Source organism: Enhydra lutris, unplaced genomic scaffold, assembly GCF_002288905.1.
Source record: "Enhydra lutris kenyoni isolate GAN:26980312 unplaced genomic scaffold, ASM228890v2 scaffoldscaffold39, whole genome shotgun sequence".
In the NCBI taxonomy this organism is placed as follows: Eukaryota; Metazoa; Chordata; class Mammalia; order Carnivora; family Mustelidae; genus Enhydra; species Enhydra lutris.
The window spans coordinates 25,538,782-25,559,839 of NW_019154123.1; the positions used below are offsets into that span (position 1 = coordinate 25,538,782).

Sequence of the window (21,058 nt, forward strand, 5' to 3'; positions counted from 1 at the left end):
TTTCTTTCTACATATATAGGTATGATCTATTCTGTTTCCTGGAGTCCCCTGACAATTAGTATAAGCACTAGCCTACCGGTTCTTGAAGCATTGGTACCCATAGGCAGCAACAGCAGCATCACCAAGAAACTTGTTAGAAATGAAAATTCTTGAGCCCGTCCCAACCTACTAAATCAGAAACTCTGGGGCAAGGCCTAGCGTGTGTGGTTCCAGAAGCCCCTCAGGTGATTCAATATATGCTTACATTTGAGAATCACTATATTGGGCTAAATATGTCACATCGGTCATTGAATCCTTCCTTGTTCTCAAAGTGTGATGCAGGGACCAGCAGCATTGGCATCACCTGGTACTGGTTAGAACTGCAGACCCTGAGGCCCTACTCCAGACCCATGGAATCAGAATCTGCATTTTCAACAAGATTCCCAGGGGGATCTGTGGGTCCCTGTGTTTGCACTCAGCAATCCTGTAAGGTGAGTATGAGCCATCCTGAGGCCTGGACCTCTTCTGGGCCTGCAAGTTTGGCTTACCCTGGGCTCCTGAGCTCAAGTCTTAAAATTAGCCCTCTATTACTTAAAATGACTTAAGTGACTCCCTGGTCCCTGGAACACAAAGGGCCTTCTGAGACTCAGACCATCAAGTCTGGGGCACAGCTGTCACTTCAGCCCTGTCCCTCACTGCACCCAAAGTTCTAGGCTCACTCTGTGGAAGTGACTGGCCGGGACCACTCACCACCTTCTTCATATACGTGGATTTTATTTTTTCTCTGTGTAAGTCTTGTTTATCCCTATTCCAGTGGGACCTTCTAGAGCTATGCTGTCCAACACGATAGGCATTAGCCATATGTGGTCACTGAGCTCTTAAGATAGGACTAGTCTGAATCGAGATGTTGCTGTAAGTGCAAAATATTTCCCAAAGCCTAAAAAATGTAAAATATTACCTTAATAATTTTATGTTGATTCTATCTTGGATATACTGGGTTAAGTAAGATATTTTATGGAAACTGACTTTACCTGTTTTTTTGAATGTGGCTACTAGAAAATTTAAGATTATGTATGTGGCTCACATTGTGTTTCTATGGACAGCTCTGCTGGAGAACAGGCCTGTGGCCCCTCTATTAGAGAGGAAAGCTCCCAGAGGGCAGATGCCATGTCTCTTTTTTGGTCTGTACCCAGTCTCTGCAAGCAGCCCCCTGGAGGCGGGTGAGTGTCGGGACTGGCCACAGAGAGCCCTTCCAGGGCTCACTGTAGGTCTGCACCCCAGCATCTAAGGCGATGAACAGTCCTGTCATTGAGGCACTCATGCTCATGAAGGATGTTACATGTTTCCTGGCCCCAGATACCAGAGAGGAAATCAGACGAAGGAATATATTCCTCTATTCTCCATGCAAAGATTTCTCTCTGGACGTAGTTTTCAGGATATTAACAGCAGGTTCAAATACTACAAGGCCTCATTTACCAGGTACCTACTATCTGCCAGTGCTGCACCGTTCCTTACACAACCCATGGGGCAGCTGTGGGTTCCCGTTTACAGAAAAGGAAATAAGGCTCCAAAAGGTGAACGTTCCCCAGAGTTAGAAATCAGTGGAGCTAAAATCCAAGACCATTTAACAATAGTGCCTTCCGGTCTGAACCACTAGGGCATTGGAAGTTTTCACATGAATTATACTCTTCATTCTAGGACCTCTGCTCTTTCTGAACAAGGAGCATAGCACAGAGTTGGTGAGCAGGCTGCTAGAGCCCCTTTGTAAGAATTCAGGCTTCCTTCCAGACCTGTGGTCTACGGGGTGGTCTTAAGCCACACACCGGCTGAAACTGGCCTTTGGTGCGGAAGCAGAATGCATACAAGCCCACTCACATTTAAAGATGCTGCAGTCTTTAGGCCATTCTCTGTGTCCTAGGATTAGAAGACATGAAACATCTTCAGTGGTCTGGGCCTGAGTCTCCCCACATGAAAACCAAAGGAGAGGACAGGGTTTGGGAGCCTTCTTGAGAGCTCTCCTGCCTTCCTTCCTCCCTGTTGCCCACGTCTCAGCTAAGCAGGAAAAATTTTAGTAGGTCATCAGCTCTAACTTCCTCAATAAAGGCAACTGAAAGAAAGATTTCATATTGCTTGGGGTTTATATACCTCCTCTGTATGCCTAACCCATTCCATTCCTTTAAAATGGATCACAGAAAACAAAGGCTAGCACAGTCTACAGACACCACTGAATTTAAACCCTTGATCTGCAGAAACAGAAGTCCAGAGGTTTAAAGTTACACATATGATTGGCAAAAGTTGGGACCAGTCCCTTGGACTCCTGACTCATAATTCCCCATTCCCCCAGCAATAAACAGAAAGCCAGAAAAGGAGTATTATAGACTGAATTTTTGTGTCAGCACCCAAATTCCTAACCCTCAGTGTGACTGTATTTGGAGATAGGGCCTGGGAGAAGGTGATAAAGGTTCAGAGGTCATAACGGTGAGGCCCTACTCTAGCAGAGCTGTTGCCCCTGTAAAAAGAGAAAGAGACACTGGGGTGTTCTCTCTCTGTCGTTGTGAGGACACAGGGCCATCTGCAAGCCAGGAAGGGAGCTCGCACCAGAAACCAGACCCCAGCTGCACCTTGACTTCAGACTTCCAGCCTCTAGAACTATGAGAACATAAGTTTCTGTTACTGAAGCCATGCAGTGTATAGTATTTTGTTATGACAGCTTGAGTTGACTAATACAGGGGGGAAAGTAATTTTTCTTTGTGAGCCTCAACTCAAAGTTTGGATATTGAAAAGTACAGGGGAAAGCACAGTACCGGAACTGTCCTAGGTGAGGGCCATTCAGAGACTCTGCTCAGGGGCCACTTTCCATCTGGAATGTTCCAGCCCATAGGCAGTTGAAGGTCATTGAAAGGAATGAGTCACTCAGTTAAAGAATTTGGGGAAAGCATCCAAACTATGTGCATTCTGTTCCGTGAAACAGCCTGTCTTTCCATGATGTAGAGAAGCAGGGAAAACATTGGCCCAGGTGTGCCTCACCCATTCTGGAACCTTTCCTGGTTACCTTAATCCTCACATACAGTGTCCCTCAAAACCAGGCTGGGAACACTGTCCCCTGAGAGGGAAGAAAGTGAGACGGGACTTCTGGCTTATTAGCCCTTAGAAAGGCCTGGAAGGGTCGAGGGAACCTTGTCATACCTCTGAGGGTCTGACAAACCCCCATGTCCTTTTGGACATCAGGCCTTTAAGCAGCAGCCAGTGGCGTGAACTGGAAATGGTCCCTCCAGTCGGGGGGTGGTCTTCACTATGTGGGGGTTACACTAGCGGCAAAAGAAACAGTTTTACTGGTGGTCAAGTATTTTTCCTGGAAGTTTTAAAGTTAATAAAGTTGATAGAATCTCTTCAGTACACAGGGGGTAAAAAAGACAAAATAATTAGTGTTAACACATTGGTATATTTATCTCCTATATATTTTTCTGAGTTTTACAACATTTGTATAGATAGGCGAGTATTACTTTATAAGGAGGATAAGAAACACTGTTCATCTCAGGGTCTATCCTGTGCTGGGAAGTTTTCTAGATGCTAGAGATACAGCATAAACAATATCAAGAGCCTCGCCTCCTAGTTTCTAGTTAGAGGTGAGGGTGGAGGAGAGAATAAAGAAATGAGAAGCAGGAAGAGAGCTAGAAGAAACTATTGAGGGAGAGTGAGAGGATGGAGAATCCTAGGGTTGAGGAGGTCAGAAAGGGTCAGCTAAGGAGGGGACATGTGAGCAGAGACCTGAAGGAGGTGAGGGCTGTGGACGGAGCTCTTGCTTTGATAGGGAATGGCAGGGGAAGGCTCTGAGGCTAGCTCAAGGAAGGGCAGGGTTCCTGGCCAAGAGTGGTGGATGGGTCTAGAGAGCCAGGAGGGGCAGTCTGGTCTCAGCCTCAGTGTGAGGGGAAGCCATGGGAAGGCTGGAACAGCAAAATGAGGTGACGTGAGTTTGACATGACTCCTAGGGTGTCTCCCTCGTTCCTCGGAATGTTTTTCCCATTAGATTAAATGGTCCTGAGTTCAAGGATGGGCGTGCTTTCTCTTGTGTGTTTCTCTTCTGCCCAAGAGAGGGCAGAAGCAGGAGCTGCAGGCCTTGGGCAAGTGGATAGCTCATCTCCCACCACAGCTCTCGCTTCCTAAAACTCACCTTCCACCATCAACTCCACAGTCACCTGGCGGGCACCACTATCATTGGTGGCTTCACAGGTATACTTTCCTTTGTCCTCCTCCCGGACAGCATGAATCACAAGGCTGAAAGCTCCCCGGATACCGCAGTCCAGCAGGAAGCGGCCCCCACTGGTGATGGGTTGCCCATTTCGGTGCCACGTCACGTGGGGCTCTGGGTAACCCCGGACCTTCAAGGAGAAGAAGAAAGGGTAAAAAGAGCTTACACTTCAGAAGTGGTTCCTATGTGCCAGGTGTGGTTCTGAGTGCTTTACACGTCTTAACTCCTCATTAACTCATAACATTCCTTGAAGCAGATAGGACTTCTGCGACATAAAGAAACGGAGGCACAGAGTGTCTTGTGGTAGATTCCTGAGGTCTCCAAGGTAGAGAATGGCAGAGCCAGGCATCCTGGCTCCAGAGCCCACTACACAAGTGATTCAAGCCTGGTTGCATATTGGAATTCCCAGAGGAAGCTTAAAAAAAAAAATGCCACCGCCTAGCTCCTACCTTGGACCAATTAAATCAGAATCCCAGAGGATGAGGACTGAGCGTGAGCATTCCAGACCAGTGCTTCCCATTCGGACACGCCAATAAATCACTTATTAAAATGCAGATTCTGCTTCTCTAGGTCTGGCAAGGGGCCTGAGATTCTTCAGTTCAGACAAGGTCTCGGGCAATGCCGATGCTTCTCGTCTCTGGAACTCACCTTTGAGTTGCCCAGGATGGAAGCCACGCTAGCCACACGTGGCCGTGGAGCCCTCCAAATGTGGCTGGTCCTAACTGAGCTGTACGGTAAGTATAAATGACACACTGGGTTTTGAAGACTTGATGAAAAAGAGAATGTAAAATTCTCTTGATAATTTGAAAATATGGACTACCTGTTAAAAGATCATATTTTTGACATGTTGGGTTAAGTGGAATGTGTTGTTAAAATTAATTTCACCTGTTTTTTTACTTTTTCAATGGGGTACTAGAAAAGTTACAACACCACCATGCGTTTGTGTGATGTTTTTTGGGAGAAATGCGGCTTTAGACCACTCTGTCTCCAATACTAGTCAGCAGCTAACATCTGTTGAGTGCTAAGTACTAAGCACTCTTGTAAGTACCTGACACAGGTGAGCCTTACAGTGACTTGTTTGGAGAGAAGATATTTCCCCAACGAGGAAAAATTAAGAGAGTTAAATTCCAAGAAAAGACATCACCTTGAGTTTCAGACAAAGAAGTTTCCTTTGAGCCCTGAAACTCAACAGGCCCATGAGAATGGGCAGATCTTCAGAGGAGTGGGGTTCAGACTGGCCCATCAACGTGTGGCCTGGGACCCAGAATGAAGAGATTTTAGCACTGGACAGTGCACAGCAGACAACACAGAAGTCTCCTGAGAAAGAAGCTGTTTGCGTTATAAAATGGTGGTACAATAGCTTTTATCTGTGTATCCACTTTAAGATAAGAGACAGCGAATATGGATGGAACAAAACCAAAATTTGTTGGATGACCCCAAACGGAATTCACAAAGAAAGCCTTCAATGACCGCCTCACACCCCAGTAAGGTCAGCAAAGATGCTATATTAGCACAGGGGAGAGCATCCAAACTTGGCATCCAAACACAGTGAGCTCCCTGAGCACGCCAGTGCAGAAACAACTGCGCTAACAATTTTAGGGGTCATTGTTGGACTGTGCTCGCCTCCCTTCCCAGGCATCCCACCTCCAGCTCATCCTCAAACCCATTTCTCAGTAGCCAGGATGCAGATGTCTTCCTTGGGAAGGAAGCCCGGAAACACAGGGAAAGTCCCCAAAGTGAACAATCCCCTCTTTGGTTATTCCATAGTCACCCGTCAGCACAACTTTATAAATCTCACAAGGCCTGCCTCCCCATCCTCACTAATTAGTAGTTTGGCTTCAATTTAAAAAAAGAACAACAACAACAAAAAAACCCAAAAAACAAAATTCAAAACTTCAAATCAATATTGCCCATCTTATTTATAAATTCTGGAAACAAAAAAATCCCTTTCCTATTAAAATCTAAGCCATATTCATGTCAGAGATTGAGTATCTGTGAGGGAATGCTGAGATTCTGAAGTCTATCCCCTGGAAGCAGTCAACAGTGTTTGTCACCAAAGCACTCATACCCTCTCTGAGGTGGGTGGTGGTGAGGCATCTCCCTTCACTTGGACAGATAAACTCTGACATCTGTTACAATATGAAACAAAGGGTTACTGGTGGTTGTCTCTGGGTCTCTACTCTTTTTCTTTACTGAACAATTATCTTCTGGTATTTCTGCAAATAACATATCTGGCATTTGTGAAATTAAAAAAATGTAAATGAAGATACGTGTTTCCTTTTTTTTTTTTTTTTTACGATTTATTTATTTGAGAGAGAGAGAGAGAGGGAGAGAAAGAAAGAGGTGGGGGAGGGGCAGACGGAGAGAGACTCTCAAGCAGACTCCACCCTGAGCATGGAGCTGGAGATGGGGCTCCATCCCACAACCCATGAAATCATGACCTGAGTCAAAACCAAGTCAGATACCCGACCAGCTGAGCCACCAAGGCATCACATTTCTTTTATATCAGCATGTATAATGAACGTACAGCACATTCATTAATGTGTTGAGGTCCCCAAGGGCTTCCATTCCACACAATGGAAATAGAAGCACTCTACAAATAAACACTATGCGTCTTTGATGGTGACAAACGTTGTGGACCCATATAAAGTCATGTCATCCTGTGATGCTATCTTGGCAAAGGTTCATATAGAGGAACATCAGACAACTACTTCATTAAAGCATGTTTTTAGAAAACAACTAAGGAAAGATACACTTTCCTACAAAAGGAAGCCCTCGGAAGTCTGGTGCTATCCTGAGTTTGCGAATCACTGTGATCTTCTCCTCTACCTCCAGAAGATGATTACAGAGCCTCCTGTGAGCTTCAGAGAAAAGGAGTGTAGAGCATTGTAATGGGAGGAGAGAAATCATTAACTGCACCAAAGGCATGGTTAGCATTCCATTAGCAAGTACTCTGGCCCCCTGCAGCAGGGTGGACTCTGGTGGCCCGCAGGCCTGGGGGCATAAATGATTAACTGGGGACTTGGCAAGTGTTTCCATCCTCAGGAACTGGGCTCCCTCCTTCCTTTGAATTTTCCTCTTGCTTTCTACACCACCCCTTGCTCCCACCAATTTACCTCTGAGATACCCTACTAAAATAAATTTTAGATTTTTAAAGATCCTGAAACTGGCGCCTCTTAGAAAGTTGCAGTTTCTAGTGGGACTTTTGTACCACCTTGTAGCTGAAGCACAGGCAAGGATTTCTGTGACCTTGCTTGGGTTCCCAGGTCTGAAATGATTTGCAACTCCAGTTCTTCTCTTCCCAATAGGAGAAAAACTTGTTCAACCACTACGTAATATTACCTAAAGACAATCAGCTTCATAGAAACCCATTTTTACTGTCTGCCCACTATCCTGGGCTCCTGGGTGGGGAAGAGAAAGAAGCCTAGGTTTACACCCCTGGCTTGAAAGACAATAGTCCTGCATTCCTGGGAGCGTGAAAGAAAAACTTTCCAAAACTTTCTTTCCGTGAAAGAAAAAAGTTTTCTGCCTTCATCACAGGCCTTCAGCCAAGAAGTCACAGCGAGCATTTTTACGGTCTAGTCCAAGGCCACATGGAAAATCCCACTGATATTTTGTTTTTAGAGGACTTTCACATATAGAATCTTACTTGATTCTTACAAGCCTATGAGGGAAGTATCTTGGGTTGGGGTATCCTGATGCAGGACCTGAAACAGGGGTTCGGGGAACTCCATCTGCAAATCCTCAGCCAACACAGTTGCTGGGAATGGGTTTACTGGCCTGGTGAGGGGGGTCTAGGTGGGGCTCCAACAGTGTCAGTAACGGCACGCGAAATCAATCATAGTATTGAACCCAGAGAGCTGAGGAAAGAGGCCCAAAGAAGTCGATGATTAGCCAGTAAATGGCAGATTAAGTGGAGATCTGGAACCACAGTTTTGGTCTCCAAAGTGACTTGATTGTCTATTCCTCATTGTAAATTCATGTTTTTGGTGAGGCAAATACTGGAGAACCTAAAGCAGTGATAATTGTCATTCCCTAAGTGACACTAAATCTCTTCTAGGTTAAAGCAATATCTGTTCCCCACTTTGAGAAAAGGCCAAAGGGTTCATAGAAGATACGGCCATGCCGTACTCAAGGCTTGGGTCGTTCCCCTAGAGTAATGACAGGGCAGTGCTATAGACTAAATACTTGGGTCCTTCCAAAATTCCTAAGTTGCAACTTAACTCCCCATGTGATGGTATTGGGAGGTATTAGGATAGGGCCTTTGGGAGGTGATTAGGTTGTGAAATTGGGGCCTGCATAAATGGGATTAGTGGTCTTACAAGAGCTATGCTAAAAAGCTCTCTCACCTCTTCCACCATGTGAGGACACAGCACGAGACAGCTGTCTATGAACCCGAAAGCAAACCTTCACCAGATACTGAATCTAGCAGTGCCTTGATCTTGGACTCCTAGCCACTAGGACTATGAGAAATAAATTTCTGTTGTTTAAGCCCCCAGTCCATGGTATTTCTGTTAATGGCAACCTGAACAGTCTAAGATGAGATGATTAGTGCCATACATGTGCCCAAGACACTCCTGGGATGTTCAGTGTGATAAGGGAGGGAAGCTTGAGGGCTGGGCCGGAGTCCTAGGACTGGCTTGGCTTCCTAGCCCCTTCAGGTTGTAGTTCCTTCTTTCACTGAAGAGAAAACAGCTTCCCGATAGCTAAGGGGGCCTTGGATAGTATACTGAGGTAACATGCCTCTGAATGGTGACCCACTTAGCTTCCCCTTTTTCCCTCCAGTCTCCTCTGGGTCCAGCCCACAGTCTTCATACCCTCTAATCCTCCATACAGGAAAACCAAGTGACCACAAGGAGACATGCTCATGGACACGAACAGGCAGCCCTGACTTCTCACCATAATGAGTTTTTGGAAATAGCCCCACAGAGGGTCATTCTAAGGAGAATCGTATTTTTGCCACAGTAACCACATTTAATTGGAGGTTGTGTTCTTGAATAAAAGCCTGGGATCGAATAAATCAAGAGCATAACCAATAACTTGTCATAAAAATAAAGATACAGTAACCATAACCCCTATAATAATTTAAAATAGTAAAACTGTGCTCCGGCTCCATAAAATGTCCTCAAAAACCTTTACGTCCTCAAAAGGCCTTTAAAGGGAACGGAGGCTCATTGTGCACATGTTGAATAATGAGGAGAAAGTGGGCAGCCGACTCAGCTGCAATGACACCTGCCTGTCATATTTGAGAGACATTTTCTTCAGAAGCTGGTGCAGTTTTGAGATTTACTTACTGACTGAAAGTGAGACATTCTTAAAGGCACTAAGTCTCTTGGTTTTTCTCTGATGTATGTGAAGGGCTTTCAGTCTACTCCAAGGTGCCCGGGATGGGCTACCACAGGCTGAGCCCAGAGCAATGACAGATTCCCTGTCTCCACAGCGCTGGCAGGACTCAGAGTAACACATCCGCCATCTTAGCCTGATGAGCAGTAGGAAATGGGGGAGGGGATGATGTTGCCTTTTTTTTTTTTTTTTAAGATTTTATTTATTTATTTGACAGAGAGAGAGAGAGAGATCAGAAGTAAGCAGAGAGGCAGTCAGAGAGAGGGGGAAGCAGGTTCCCTGCTGAGCGGAGAGCCCGACTTGGAGCTCGATACCAGGACTCTGAGACCATGACCCAATCCGAAGGCAGAGGCTTAACCCACTGAGACACCCAGGCGCCCCGATGTTGCTGTTTTTGATGATCTCCTACAAGTCCTTTGTTCCCGGACAGGCCTGTCCCAGTATGCGTCCCGCAATGCCAATGTATCAGCCAGGTGGGGCACGAGATGGTCCCGAGGCTCTGCCCCCATTGGAGATGGAGGCAGACCAGGAGGAGAAAAACCAGGACAGCACTAGGGTCAGGGTGAAAACAGGCAACCCAGCAGGACGCTGGAGAGCTTCTCACAGAGAAGCTGTGAGCCATGAGCGAAAAAAACCTCAGGGCGGAAAACAGCAGACTTGGAAGTGTTGCCAAGGGATATCTGTTTGAATCTTGTTAAGTCACTAAATTGATGGCGGGAAAGGCTGAGCACAGCAGATGGACATTACAGAAACCAGTTAGGTGGATGTCTCCCCTGAGCTGGAAACATCGATGCTGCCACACGACTGTCTACCTGCTTATAATTCTCTGACTGCCTACAGCACATGACTCTGAACTTCTTACCCATTTTGAGGCAGCTTCCTATATAATAAATAAATTCCCTTATGATCAATGATGACTAGATCGGGGCTGGTGATTTGAAAACTGAAAAAAGAATAGGAAATAGACCAATGGTGCCATGGAGGTAGTTGAAGAAGAAGTCTCTGCCCCAACTGTAAGTCCAAGCTCACTCAGATAATAAATGGATATGATGCCCAGAAAGGAGAATGAAAACACCAATACCCCAAACAAATCAGACCACAAAAAATGTCTATAAAACTGACGTCATGGGTATATTATGAGGGTGAAGACTGAAGGGCGAGCCGCGGGCATGGCATGACTAAGCTTAGGGGCCTGAGTCTGTGTCAGCAACTGGCACGTGGCCCTGGAGACAGGCAGGCACTTTGAATTATCCTGTTGCCAAAAGTCAAAGGCCTTAACTGAACACACAGAATCCATCAGGAAGAGATCAGCCTGGCCAAAAACAGCAATTAGCGAGAGGCTGAGGCTGCTGGATGCAGCCTGCCCCTAGCCCAGGTGGTGAAACAAGGAGGACAAAAGAGGTGCCATGAGAAATGAAATCAGAATGTCAAAAACCGTTCCTCAAACTGGCTCAGTAATGCCACACATGTCCTCAGGGGCTGATGCTGAAAGTCTCCCTCTGTGATCACTTTCTACAGCAAGCTTTTTTTTCTGTGGACCAAGACACAGACACCTCCGCACCCCTATATCTGCAAGTCTGAGAGCGCCATGTTTCTTCCATTGAGAGCCCAAGGCAGGTGATGTCTTGGCAGTCTTGGATCACACCAGGCCCTCCTGTATCTTTCCCCCCGAAATTCTATTTCCTTTTATTGAGATCAAGCTTATTAATGCATGCACCTTTTTGATTTGATTCCCTTCTAATGATACAAGCACCTAAAAACCTCGGAAGCTGTCCAACAAAGAAACAGAATCCTAAGTGTCATGAGACACCTGTCACGCTGATGATTTCCTAGTTCCTCCAAATTCATAGTTTCCACATAACACAAGCGTCCTCCTATTTGCACTCGAAGTTCCTCTGGGGCGGCTGGGGATTATTCAAGCCTTACCAGAAGCCTCTCTACACAAAGCCCTGGGGTTCTGGCTTTACTAGCTCTCATGATGGCTTTCAAGGACATGGCCTCTCCAGTGGTGAGGCCGGCCTAGGAGCTCGCCCTTTCTGCTACTGAGTTGAGACATGCTCTCAGGTATATTCAAACATTAATGGGAGGCCTGTGGCATCATAGAGGCTTACCAAGTGAGTTCTCTGGTTTGGTTTTAACACGCTCAAGGTCTCCTGCCGCATACCCACCCCCCTCTACCCACCACATGTGAGTCAGGTGGGAATGCCAGTCAGCTGCTTCCTGGATGACGTGCATGGGCCCAAAAATGGACATGTGGTCCGAGCCAGCCGATCAGAGCTCTTCCCTGCAGTTTTCAGTTAGAATAAAGGGAGACCAAAGCTGTCTCTTTTCACAGAGATACCAAGCTGGGCAGAAGAAAGCCTGAAGCTGTCTAGAGCCGTCCTCTTCCTTCCCTGCCCCCCATCTTCTTGCCCCCTCCCAAGAGGAGGAGGCCATCTGATGAATCAGACGTCGCAGACACAGTGAAGAAAAGAGATGGAGACTTTGCCTGCCAGAACCGTGCTGGACCCAGGATCACTTGTATAAGATAGCATATCACTTTTGCTTACCCCAGCTGGAGGTGGTTTCTGCCACTTGCAGACCAGAGTCTTGATGAATATGGCCTCTGGAATCAGACATACCTGTGTATGGATAGTGTCTGCCCCAGTTACCAGCTGCCTGACTGTGGGCGAGTGATTTAACTTCTTTGGCCCTCAGTTTACACAGCTCAAGGAAGGGATGATACCAGTCACCACTGGCACGGAAAGTTTATGACCAAATAAAATAAGCGCAGGTATGACAGCCATTAATAACAACTAAAGGTCAGAGCTTCTCTCTCCTCCTCAAAGTAATTTTTCATAATAAGGTACCCCAGAACCCACTCAGCTCCCAGCTTTATTAACAGTGCCAAAATGCCCTAAGAAATATTAGTCCTTTAAACTTCCAGCCTTGACGGTCCCCATCCTATACAATTCACATCCTTAAAGACAACCTCAAGGTATTACATTCTCCACTGGATAAAAACCTGACATTTTAACTGAGAACGCCTCTGCTTTAGCCGAATTGGCTCATTATATTTACTGGAGAGGTGAACCCTGCTTGAAAAGAGATCACTGTTTGTTTTTTTAATAAGATTTTATTTATTCATTTGACAGAGACACAACAAGAGAGGGAACACAAGCGGGGGGAGTGGGAGATGGAGAAGGAGGCTTCCCACTGAGCAGGGAGCCCGATGCCTCAGGGCTCGATCCCAGGACGCTGGGATCATGACCCAAGCAGAAGGCAGACGCCTAATGACTGAGACACCCAGGCGCCCCTGAATCATATAACATCACAAAGCACATTTTGAAACGAATATGCAGTGTGTGGTTTTGACTTCCCCATTCATCCCCTCCTGTAATACCACGTGCACCTTTGAGGCCGAGACGATCCCCAGCTTTCTGCCTCACTGACTAATGCGGCCCTGGAATTTCAAGAGCATGGTGAGTATCTGAAAGGAAATAAATCTGGGGTATCACATCTGGAGTCTCTCGCCGGTCATGGTTGGACCTGGAGAGAGACAGACAGACATACTTCACAGGCAGAACGGGAGCAGCAGAGGACGGCTCCCCAAAGAACACACATGCTACTTGGCAGTGCCTCCTTACCCCTTAAACAGCAGACCCTGGATCCCGTGAGACTCTGAAATTGGCCACAGATCGTACTGGAAAGGTCCTCTATGATAAGGACTCTCTGAGAAAGGGAGGTGGTTCTGTTTAAGAGCAGAGGTGGGCAACAATGAGCTGAGGGTCTTGAACCCCAAAAACCCCTTGACTTGGCCCCTTTGGCTTGATTTCTGAGTTTTGGTCTCTCCAGGCTGATCCTCTGACCCAACACCTGCTCCCCACACACACTAGCACACAAAGCACGCATTCCGCCTGGATTCTCCCACCTGGCCGGCTGTGAGGGGGTGGGGTGCAGCACGTGGGGTTTGGAACGTGGGGATCTTTCCTGCGGCCTGCATCAACAGAGCCAGGAGAGTGTCTCTGGGATGCTGTCAGACGACGCCTACCGCAAGAGGCAGAGAGCGGCCATATGAGTGTGCTACTTTATGGCACGATGTCATCTCCAGGCTCCAGCTGTCCCAAAGCATCCTGATCTGCAGAGAGATTCATGCCAGATGCAGAGTCAACAGCTGCTTCTCGTGCAATGTCAGCATCTGACTGCCTGCCAGGCCGAGAAACACAATCTAACATGCTTTTTAAAAACTGTTTTTATTCTCACCAAGACAATACATGCACATGGTCAAAACGTCCACTGGTACCATAAGTCATAACAACAAAAAAAAAAAGTCTCTGCTCTACCCCTCCTACCCCAAATTCCACTTCCTTTAGAATGTCACCTTCAACTCTTGCCGCCATTTCTGAAAGTGTTTCTTTTCTTCCGTGTTTCTAAACAATAGCCCTTACACAATGACTACTTTATTCTTTTTAATTTTAGACATCATTTCCTAACTTCTCTGTGTGGAATCTGAGCTTTTAGCTCTCCAATCCCTCTCCCTCCATAAGCCCTTTCCCAAGACATAATCATTACATCACAATTTTTATGTCAATGTATAGTGTTTTTTCATTTTAACTTTGCTCACTGCAAAATATGTTACAATTCAATTTCTTGAACTTTTCCTTTTTTCTGGAGTTAATAACTACCATACTTTGGTTTTTCGTCATTCTTTAAGAACCTCAACTTCTTAGGAGAACTATAAACTTCTCAGCAATGGTCAAACACATCCCATAACTAATTCACCACTCGCTTTTATTTTTTCCTCCTTTGGACATATCCTTCCTGGGATACTCTGTCCTCCTCCTCCAGTCTACGCTGGATGCTTTCCCAGCTAGATGCACAGTGGTCCTTCACCATCTCTGGGGCATTTCCTAGTGTCTATCACCATTTTGGATAAACACAGCCTTTTCTAGTGGTTTCTCAAGAATGAATGCATAGAAGATTATAATTTTTAAACCTGGCATTTCTGAGTGTCAATATTCTAACTTTATACTCAACATAGAGTTCATCTAGGAATGGAATTCTAGACAGAAATCCTGTTTTCCTTTGGCATTTCAAGGGCATTGTTTCATGGCATTTGAAGGCAATGCTGCTGGGATCCATGTTGCTACTGAGAGATATAATGTCAGATGGATCCCTCACCTCTCACGTGCTGAGTGTGCGTGTGTGGGGGGGGTTTAAACTTCCAGAATCTTCCTTTTTTCTCCGACAGTCTAAAATGTCATGATGATTTGCCTTCACGTAAGTGCCCTCTTTGTTCCCTTATCTTATTGGCTCTTTGGTTATAGGTCTTCTCATTATTGGTAACACGTCTTTCATTTCTTGGAATTTGTGTGTTTTGACAATTTTCTCTCCACTTTTTTTAAATGTTCTTTTTAAAGAACTCCTGTGGGGACGCCTGGGTGGCTCAGTTGGTTAAGCGGCTGCCTTTGGCTCAGGTCATGATCCCAGCGTCCTGGGATCGAGTCCCATATCGGGCTCCTTGCTCAGCAGGGAACCTGCTTCTCCCTCTGTCTCTGCCTGCCTCTCTGCCTACTTGTGATCTCTCTCTCTCTCTGACAAATAAATAAATAAAATCTTAAAAAAAAAAAATAAAGAACTCCTGTGAATTGGCTATTAGCCCAACTAGATGAGCTTCTGCATTTGTTTTCTCACTTACTCTTCTCTCCCTTATTTTTGTTCTCTCCAGGAGCTTCTCTCATTTTATCTTCCAGTTTACCGAAGCTATTATTTTGGCTCTCATTAACTTCAAAAACCTCTTCTTTTTTGGCTTTTCAAAACTGTTTTGAATAACATCCTCTTCTTGTTTAATGGAAGTAACATCTTATCTCTAAAGCAAGATTAAATTTCTTCAAAGTTTTCTGTTTTCTGTGGTCTCTATTTCTACTTGGTTCCTTTTCTGATTCTTCTTGTCTCTCTCACAACAGAGGCTTCCCGTGAGCATGTGATGACCCTTCACTGATTCTTCATATGTGAAGAACTAAAAAAGTTCGATGCACACAGGCAGGGCCTTGTCAACTTGTGGGACCTCCCAGCAAAGGGACTGGGTAAAAACCCTCAGAGACCAGTATCGGTGGATGTTTTCTCTTGAGATGATCCATTTCCACAAAGAAGACTCTTGCTGCTTTTTGTGGTGGAGATGGGGACACAGTAATTACATCTGTCAATGAGCATTTAGGATTCAGAGTGAGGGGAAGCTATGAGGTTCTTATGCCGACTTGCCCTTAGCCCTCTCCCTCTCGATTACAACTGCTCACCTCTGCCTTCATTGTACGTTGTGTCCAGGAGTTGAGAGCTGGTCAGGTTCAGTTTCTTCATACAAACGTACAGTCTTTCAGGGTGTTGGGGAGGAGCAGTGGCCTGGCACATGGGGCAAAGAAGGGGGCCCGGGGCCTAACGGCTCCTTATTAGACTTTTAATCAACCCTCCGGCTTTCGGCTCCACTCTGCAACCCAGGCCTTTGAAAGTACTTGATGCCTCCTCTTAGTCAGCCATTAAGGAACTCTCTGGCACAAGCTGACTTCTTTTTTCTTGCTGTCCATTCCCCAAACCACAGACCCAGCACAACATAAGAGGCTGAAACCCAAGCCCGCCAGTCATCTATTTCACTTTCCACTGGCCACTCACCTAACATCTCTCATCTACTGCTATTTCTGTTGTCATAATTTCATAATTTTCATCTTCTTTTTATAAAAAGACATTTTAAGAATGATCATTATTTAGAAAAAAAAAAAAAAAAAAACAGAAAATAACAAGTCTTGGCAAAGAGAAACTGGAATCCCCGTCCGCTGTTGGTGCGAATGCCAACTGGTACAGCTATTGTAGAAAACAGTATGGAGGGTCCTCAAAAAATGAAAAATAGAACTCGCCTATAATCCAGCAATTCCACATTTAGCTCTAAACCCAAAGAACTGAAAACAAGGCCTGGAACAGGTATTTGGACACCCACATTCATAGCAGCATTATTCAGAACAGGAGAAAGGCGGGAAGCAAGTCAACTGTCCATGCAGATGAACGCAGAAAATGAAGTGCGGTACGTACGTCGATTGGAATAGGAGTCAGCCTTAAAAGGGAAGGAAATCCCGACCCATGACACAGTGAATGAGCCCTGAAGACATGATGCTGGATGGAGGAAGTCAGGCACAAAAGAACAAATACAGTTTGATTCCACTTTTTAGGAGGTATCCGGAGTCGTCAAAGTTATGGAGACAGAAAATAGAATGATCGTCTTTTGGTGGGGGGAAGTGCGGAATCACTATCAATGGTAAAGAGTTTCAGTTTCACAAGGTGAAAAAAGTTTGGGAAAACGGGTGGTGGTTGTGGTTGCACGGTGGTGTGAAGGTACTTGATGCCCTTGAACTGGACACTGAAGCATGGTCAAATTTATGCTGTGAATATTTTACATATTAAAAAGAAATCAATGCATTTTTTCCTGATTAATCTCTGAATTCTGTTTTGTTTCAAATACTTTTAAGTTTTTCCCTTTGCCAAACACTACATTGCTTATCACATGATGGCTTTATGTTAAGTATTAAAATCAAGAAATAAAAGTTAGAAAAAATATAATTCAGACCAAAGTCACTTCTCTATTTAAAAAATTTTTAGTGGCTTTTCATTGCACTAAGAATACAATCCAATGACCATGGTTCACAAGGCCATGGGAGACCTGATCCCTGCCTATGTCTGTGCACAGTGCTCCTGCCACATCGGCTTTCTCTCTGGGCCAGAAAGTAAGATGAACGTAGCAGGCTCTCCACCCAGGAGTGGCTCCCGGCTGCCTGGATGACAGGGGTACGCACTCTGCCAGAGCATACGATCAGCACCACAAATGAGGCTTGCATGGAGGACTGTGGGAAGGTGGTGGGGAGGAAGGAGCTCTGTGGCTGTGTTGCTGCCAGCTGAGTGGGAATCCTGGGCCACCTCCCAGGACAGCACTCTGACCCAAAGGAGCTAGGCCCAGGGACTGAGAGGGCTGGGTTCCTGAGAAGCAGCCATTCAGGCTTAGACAGAAGATGGCTCCCACCTTTTGGTAGCCCTGCAGGGACCCCATGCTGGGATGGGCCAGGAGAGGTGACTCCCAAGCCCAGGAGGATGCCAGGCAGGGCAGTGCAAGTGCAGGCTGCCGGAGCCCTGGGGCCCCCTCTATTCTCTGAATCTCTCCCCACAGACAGTGCCAGTGTAACCAGGGCACCCCTCCTTAGCCAATTCTGCTTGATCTATTCTGCAGTGATGTTCTTGCCTAAGATATTGTTCAGGGATTTTAGGGCAGGGCTCGAAGGGACACAGGAAAGAGAGGAGAAACAATTGCCAAGACCCTCAAAGGAGGTCCTCTTGTGAGCAAGCCCATGCATGTGGTGCTTCTCTGGGTGTTTGCTGGTGGCTTGTGGGGGGCAGGGAAATACCAAAGCGGTTTGAGTCCTGGTTTAAAATACACATTTAAAGCACATTTAGACTTCTCAGTGCAAGCCATTGAAATTTCTTTTCTGAAGAAGCATCTGGAAAAAATGGAGGGAAAAGCTGCCCAATTATTTAGTAAAAACAAAACTCAAACTTTTCTCCCCACCCCCTCCCACCCCCCAGCCAATGTCCCTTTCAACTATGAGATCCTCAGAGACCCACTGGGAACTGGGGCCCAGCTGAGCTGGTGCCGAGCATGTTCATCCCCAGAGGAGACCCGCCCCATAAATGGCAGTTACAGTCACCCACTGGAAGGCTAGTGTACCTCCAACTCCCCGGCGCCTGTGAACAAGGTCAGGGGAGCCTGCTTTGGCCTGACCGTTCCCTGGCTGGTGCAGGAGGTTTCAAAGCCAGTCCATCTCCCAAACTATCATAAGAGAAGCTCAAGGGTTTCCTGTGCTGGGAGCTCTACAGCCCAAATAGGCCTTTCCCCCCGACTCCTGGAATGTCCCTAATTGAAGGAGGATGGTGAACAGGCCATCCACAGAAAGCCTGGGCATCTGCTCTCCTTTTCTTGTCATAGAGAGCTGGAAGGTATGAAGAAGGGGCCGCCATTAGATAATAGTTCTTGTTACTAATCTGGGTCAAGGAGCCTTGACCAGCACTTGCCCCCACCTTAGTGTGGGTAACTGCTGAGGCTGCCCAGCTCAGAGAACCCAGGTGCAGCTCCAGCAGCTGTTAAAAATGGGTGGGTTTGCTGGCAGGCACCAGCGTTGCCCTACATAAAGCCTTGACCGAATGAAGCACGTCAGCTCTAGGCACCTCCAGGCCTGAGGGGAAGAGGGAAGAATGGGTGGTGTCGGTCCCATGGAGAGTGGCAGGAAGTGGCAAGAGAAGCAATTTCTAGGGAAGGATGTGCCTATGGGATCCTTTTGGGGGAAGCAGGCTCTTGGGAGCGGTCCTGGGGGCTCCTGAGCAATGGTCTGGTTCATACTTTCCGTTGTTTGCTTAAAAAGGTCATCTTCAGGTTGGGTCTGGGAAGGATCCGTAAACTTGTCATGTCCCTAGAAAGTCTACTTTAGCCTAGAAAAACTTAGCTCCTTCTGCTGCCACCACTCACCTTCTCAGGGAGGCCCCCGACCCTGGGAATTCCTGTAACACGCCCGGCCCCTCCGCTGACCCTGGTGCCCACCACAGCCTGAACGAGTTGGGGGTTCTTGCCCCAGAGGCGGAGGAGGGGAGCCAAGTCAGGCTGCAGCCCAGAGGAAATGGGCATGCCTGGGCCCCAAGCGCTCCTGGCCCCCCACAAGGGGCAGGATGCAAGCGCAAGAGCAGTGTTTATTCCAAAGCCGCTTTCCGTTTCAAGAGCCTCACAGCTAGGTCCAGGGCCAGGGTCCCATTTCCAAGGTTGGTATTTTTTCCTTCCTCCTGCTGGACAAGGAGAAGTGGAAAAAACCCATATTCTTTGGCCCTCAGGTCCTTTCGGGCTGATTTTGCTGCCCCTGGCAGGGTTTGCCACCGGGGTGCAAGCCACAAACACAGGCCATGGCAGAGAGAATTCTCAGGTCATCTGAGGCGAAGACCCATGGAACAAAGGGAACCCTGCCCCGGCATGACTCACCAAGGCCTGTCCTTAGGTGAAGACCCCTGATAGCACTCAGGGCTCAGGGCGCTGCTGCTCCTGACCCCTGGCCACCAGAGGGCCTAGTTCTCTAAACACAGCTGCAGATTGGATACTGGGGACAGAGCTCCAGGTCTAAGCAGGAGCCCAGAAAATATCCCAATGTCAGAGCTAAATGTCAATACTACCAATTCTCAGTTATCTCCCTCTTGCCAAAGGAGATGATTGTAGTTTTATCTCTATTTCTCTACAAATAGACCTGTATTTGTCTATTTGTCATACAACTGCCTTATCATCCTAGTTTTGTCCTTTCAAAAATGCTCACCAGACACGGTTAGGTGAACAGGATAGATGCCCTAGAAATGAGCATGGCTAGGGGAACCAAGCGAGAAGCAAATCCAAGACACTCCATCCTTTCCCCCTCTCTGCCACTCCCCCAGGGCTGCTCACTCCCTCTGGAGAAATCCTCTCCAACTACGCAGCCCCCTCTGATCGCCCCCACCTCCCAATATCCTGTACTTACACTATTATCCAAAGTGACTACATTTTTAAAACCAGCAGACACTTAACCGACCACAATACAGACTGTTTAAAATCAGGCCTGCCTCAGAAAATCTGGGGCAACTGATCACCATTACCTCACCCTTCAGATTTCCTTCGGCCCTACAGCAAGCACAGGGACAATATTTTCCATAAAACCAGGACACGTTATCTGACAGGAGACTTATGGGCAGCCTCCAGGTGCAAGAAGGAGTTGGTGTTCTGAAAGTTTCAACATCAAAATATTGGAACTCCAAGGATATTTGGATGACTCTACTGGAAAAAATGAGGCTATTTTCAGTCAGAATGGCTCACAACAATCTGGGATGACAGCACCTACACCGCTAGCACGGGTTACACTTCTGGCCATTCCAGGCACGTTTGGCACAACTCCCTGTGAGACTTGGAGTTACTCGAGAGGGGGAACTAGACATCACGCCTCCATGCCCAGCATGGTCACTAAATCCACTATGGAGTGGACAGCTGGCCCAAGGGTCATTTCAGAGACACCTTCCTCGGTTTCCCAAACAAGTTCATGGAGTTACGCTCTCCTGGCATTCTGTCTTCTTCCTTCACAGTCTCCTCACAGTTTGGAATTCATTCTATGCGTGGTTGCTCTTGTCTGTCTCAGCACCAGCCAGCATCTGCCTATGGAAAGAACTATAATGGGTTGGCTCACCAGTGAATCACCAGCTTGGCACCCTGCATGGTACACAATAGATGAGCAATAGGTATTTTTTTTTAAAGATTTTATTTATTTATTTGACAGATAGAGATCACAAGTAGGCAGAGAGGCAGGCAGAGAGAGAGAGAGGAGGAGGCAGGTTCCCTGCTGAGCAGAGAGCCGATGTGGGGCTCGATCCCAGGACACTGGGACCATGACCTCTGCCTTCGGCTGAGGTCATGGTCCC

At 46.8% G+C, this 21,058-nt stretch overlaps 1 protein-coding gene across 6 annotated transcripts in view; it reads right to left on the reverse strand.

Moving 5' to 3' along the window:
- The window catches only part of LOC111154981 (myosin light chain kinase), a 174,293-nt gene that overhangs the window by 127,318 nt on the left and 25,917 nt on the right, over positions 1-21,058 (reverse strand). For all 6 annotated transcript variants that reach the window (XM_022514943.1, XM_022514945.1, XM_022514949.1 and 3 more), the window contains exon 2: positions 4,151-4,358. In XM_022514943.1, the coding sequence (XP_022370651.1) occupies positions 4,151-4,358 (208 nt within the window). The remainder of the gene's footprint in view (positions 1-4,150; positions 4,359-21,058) is intronic.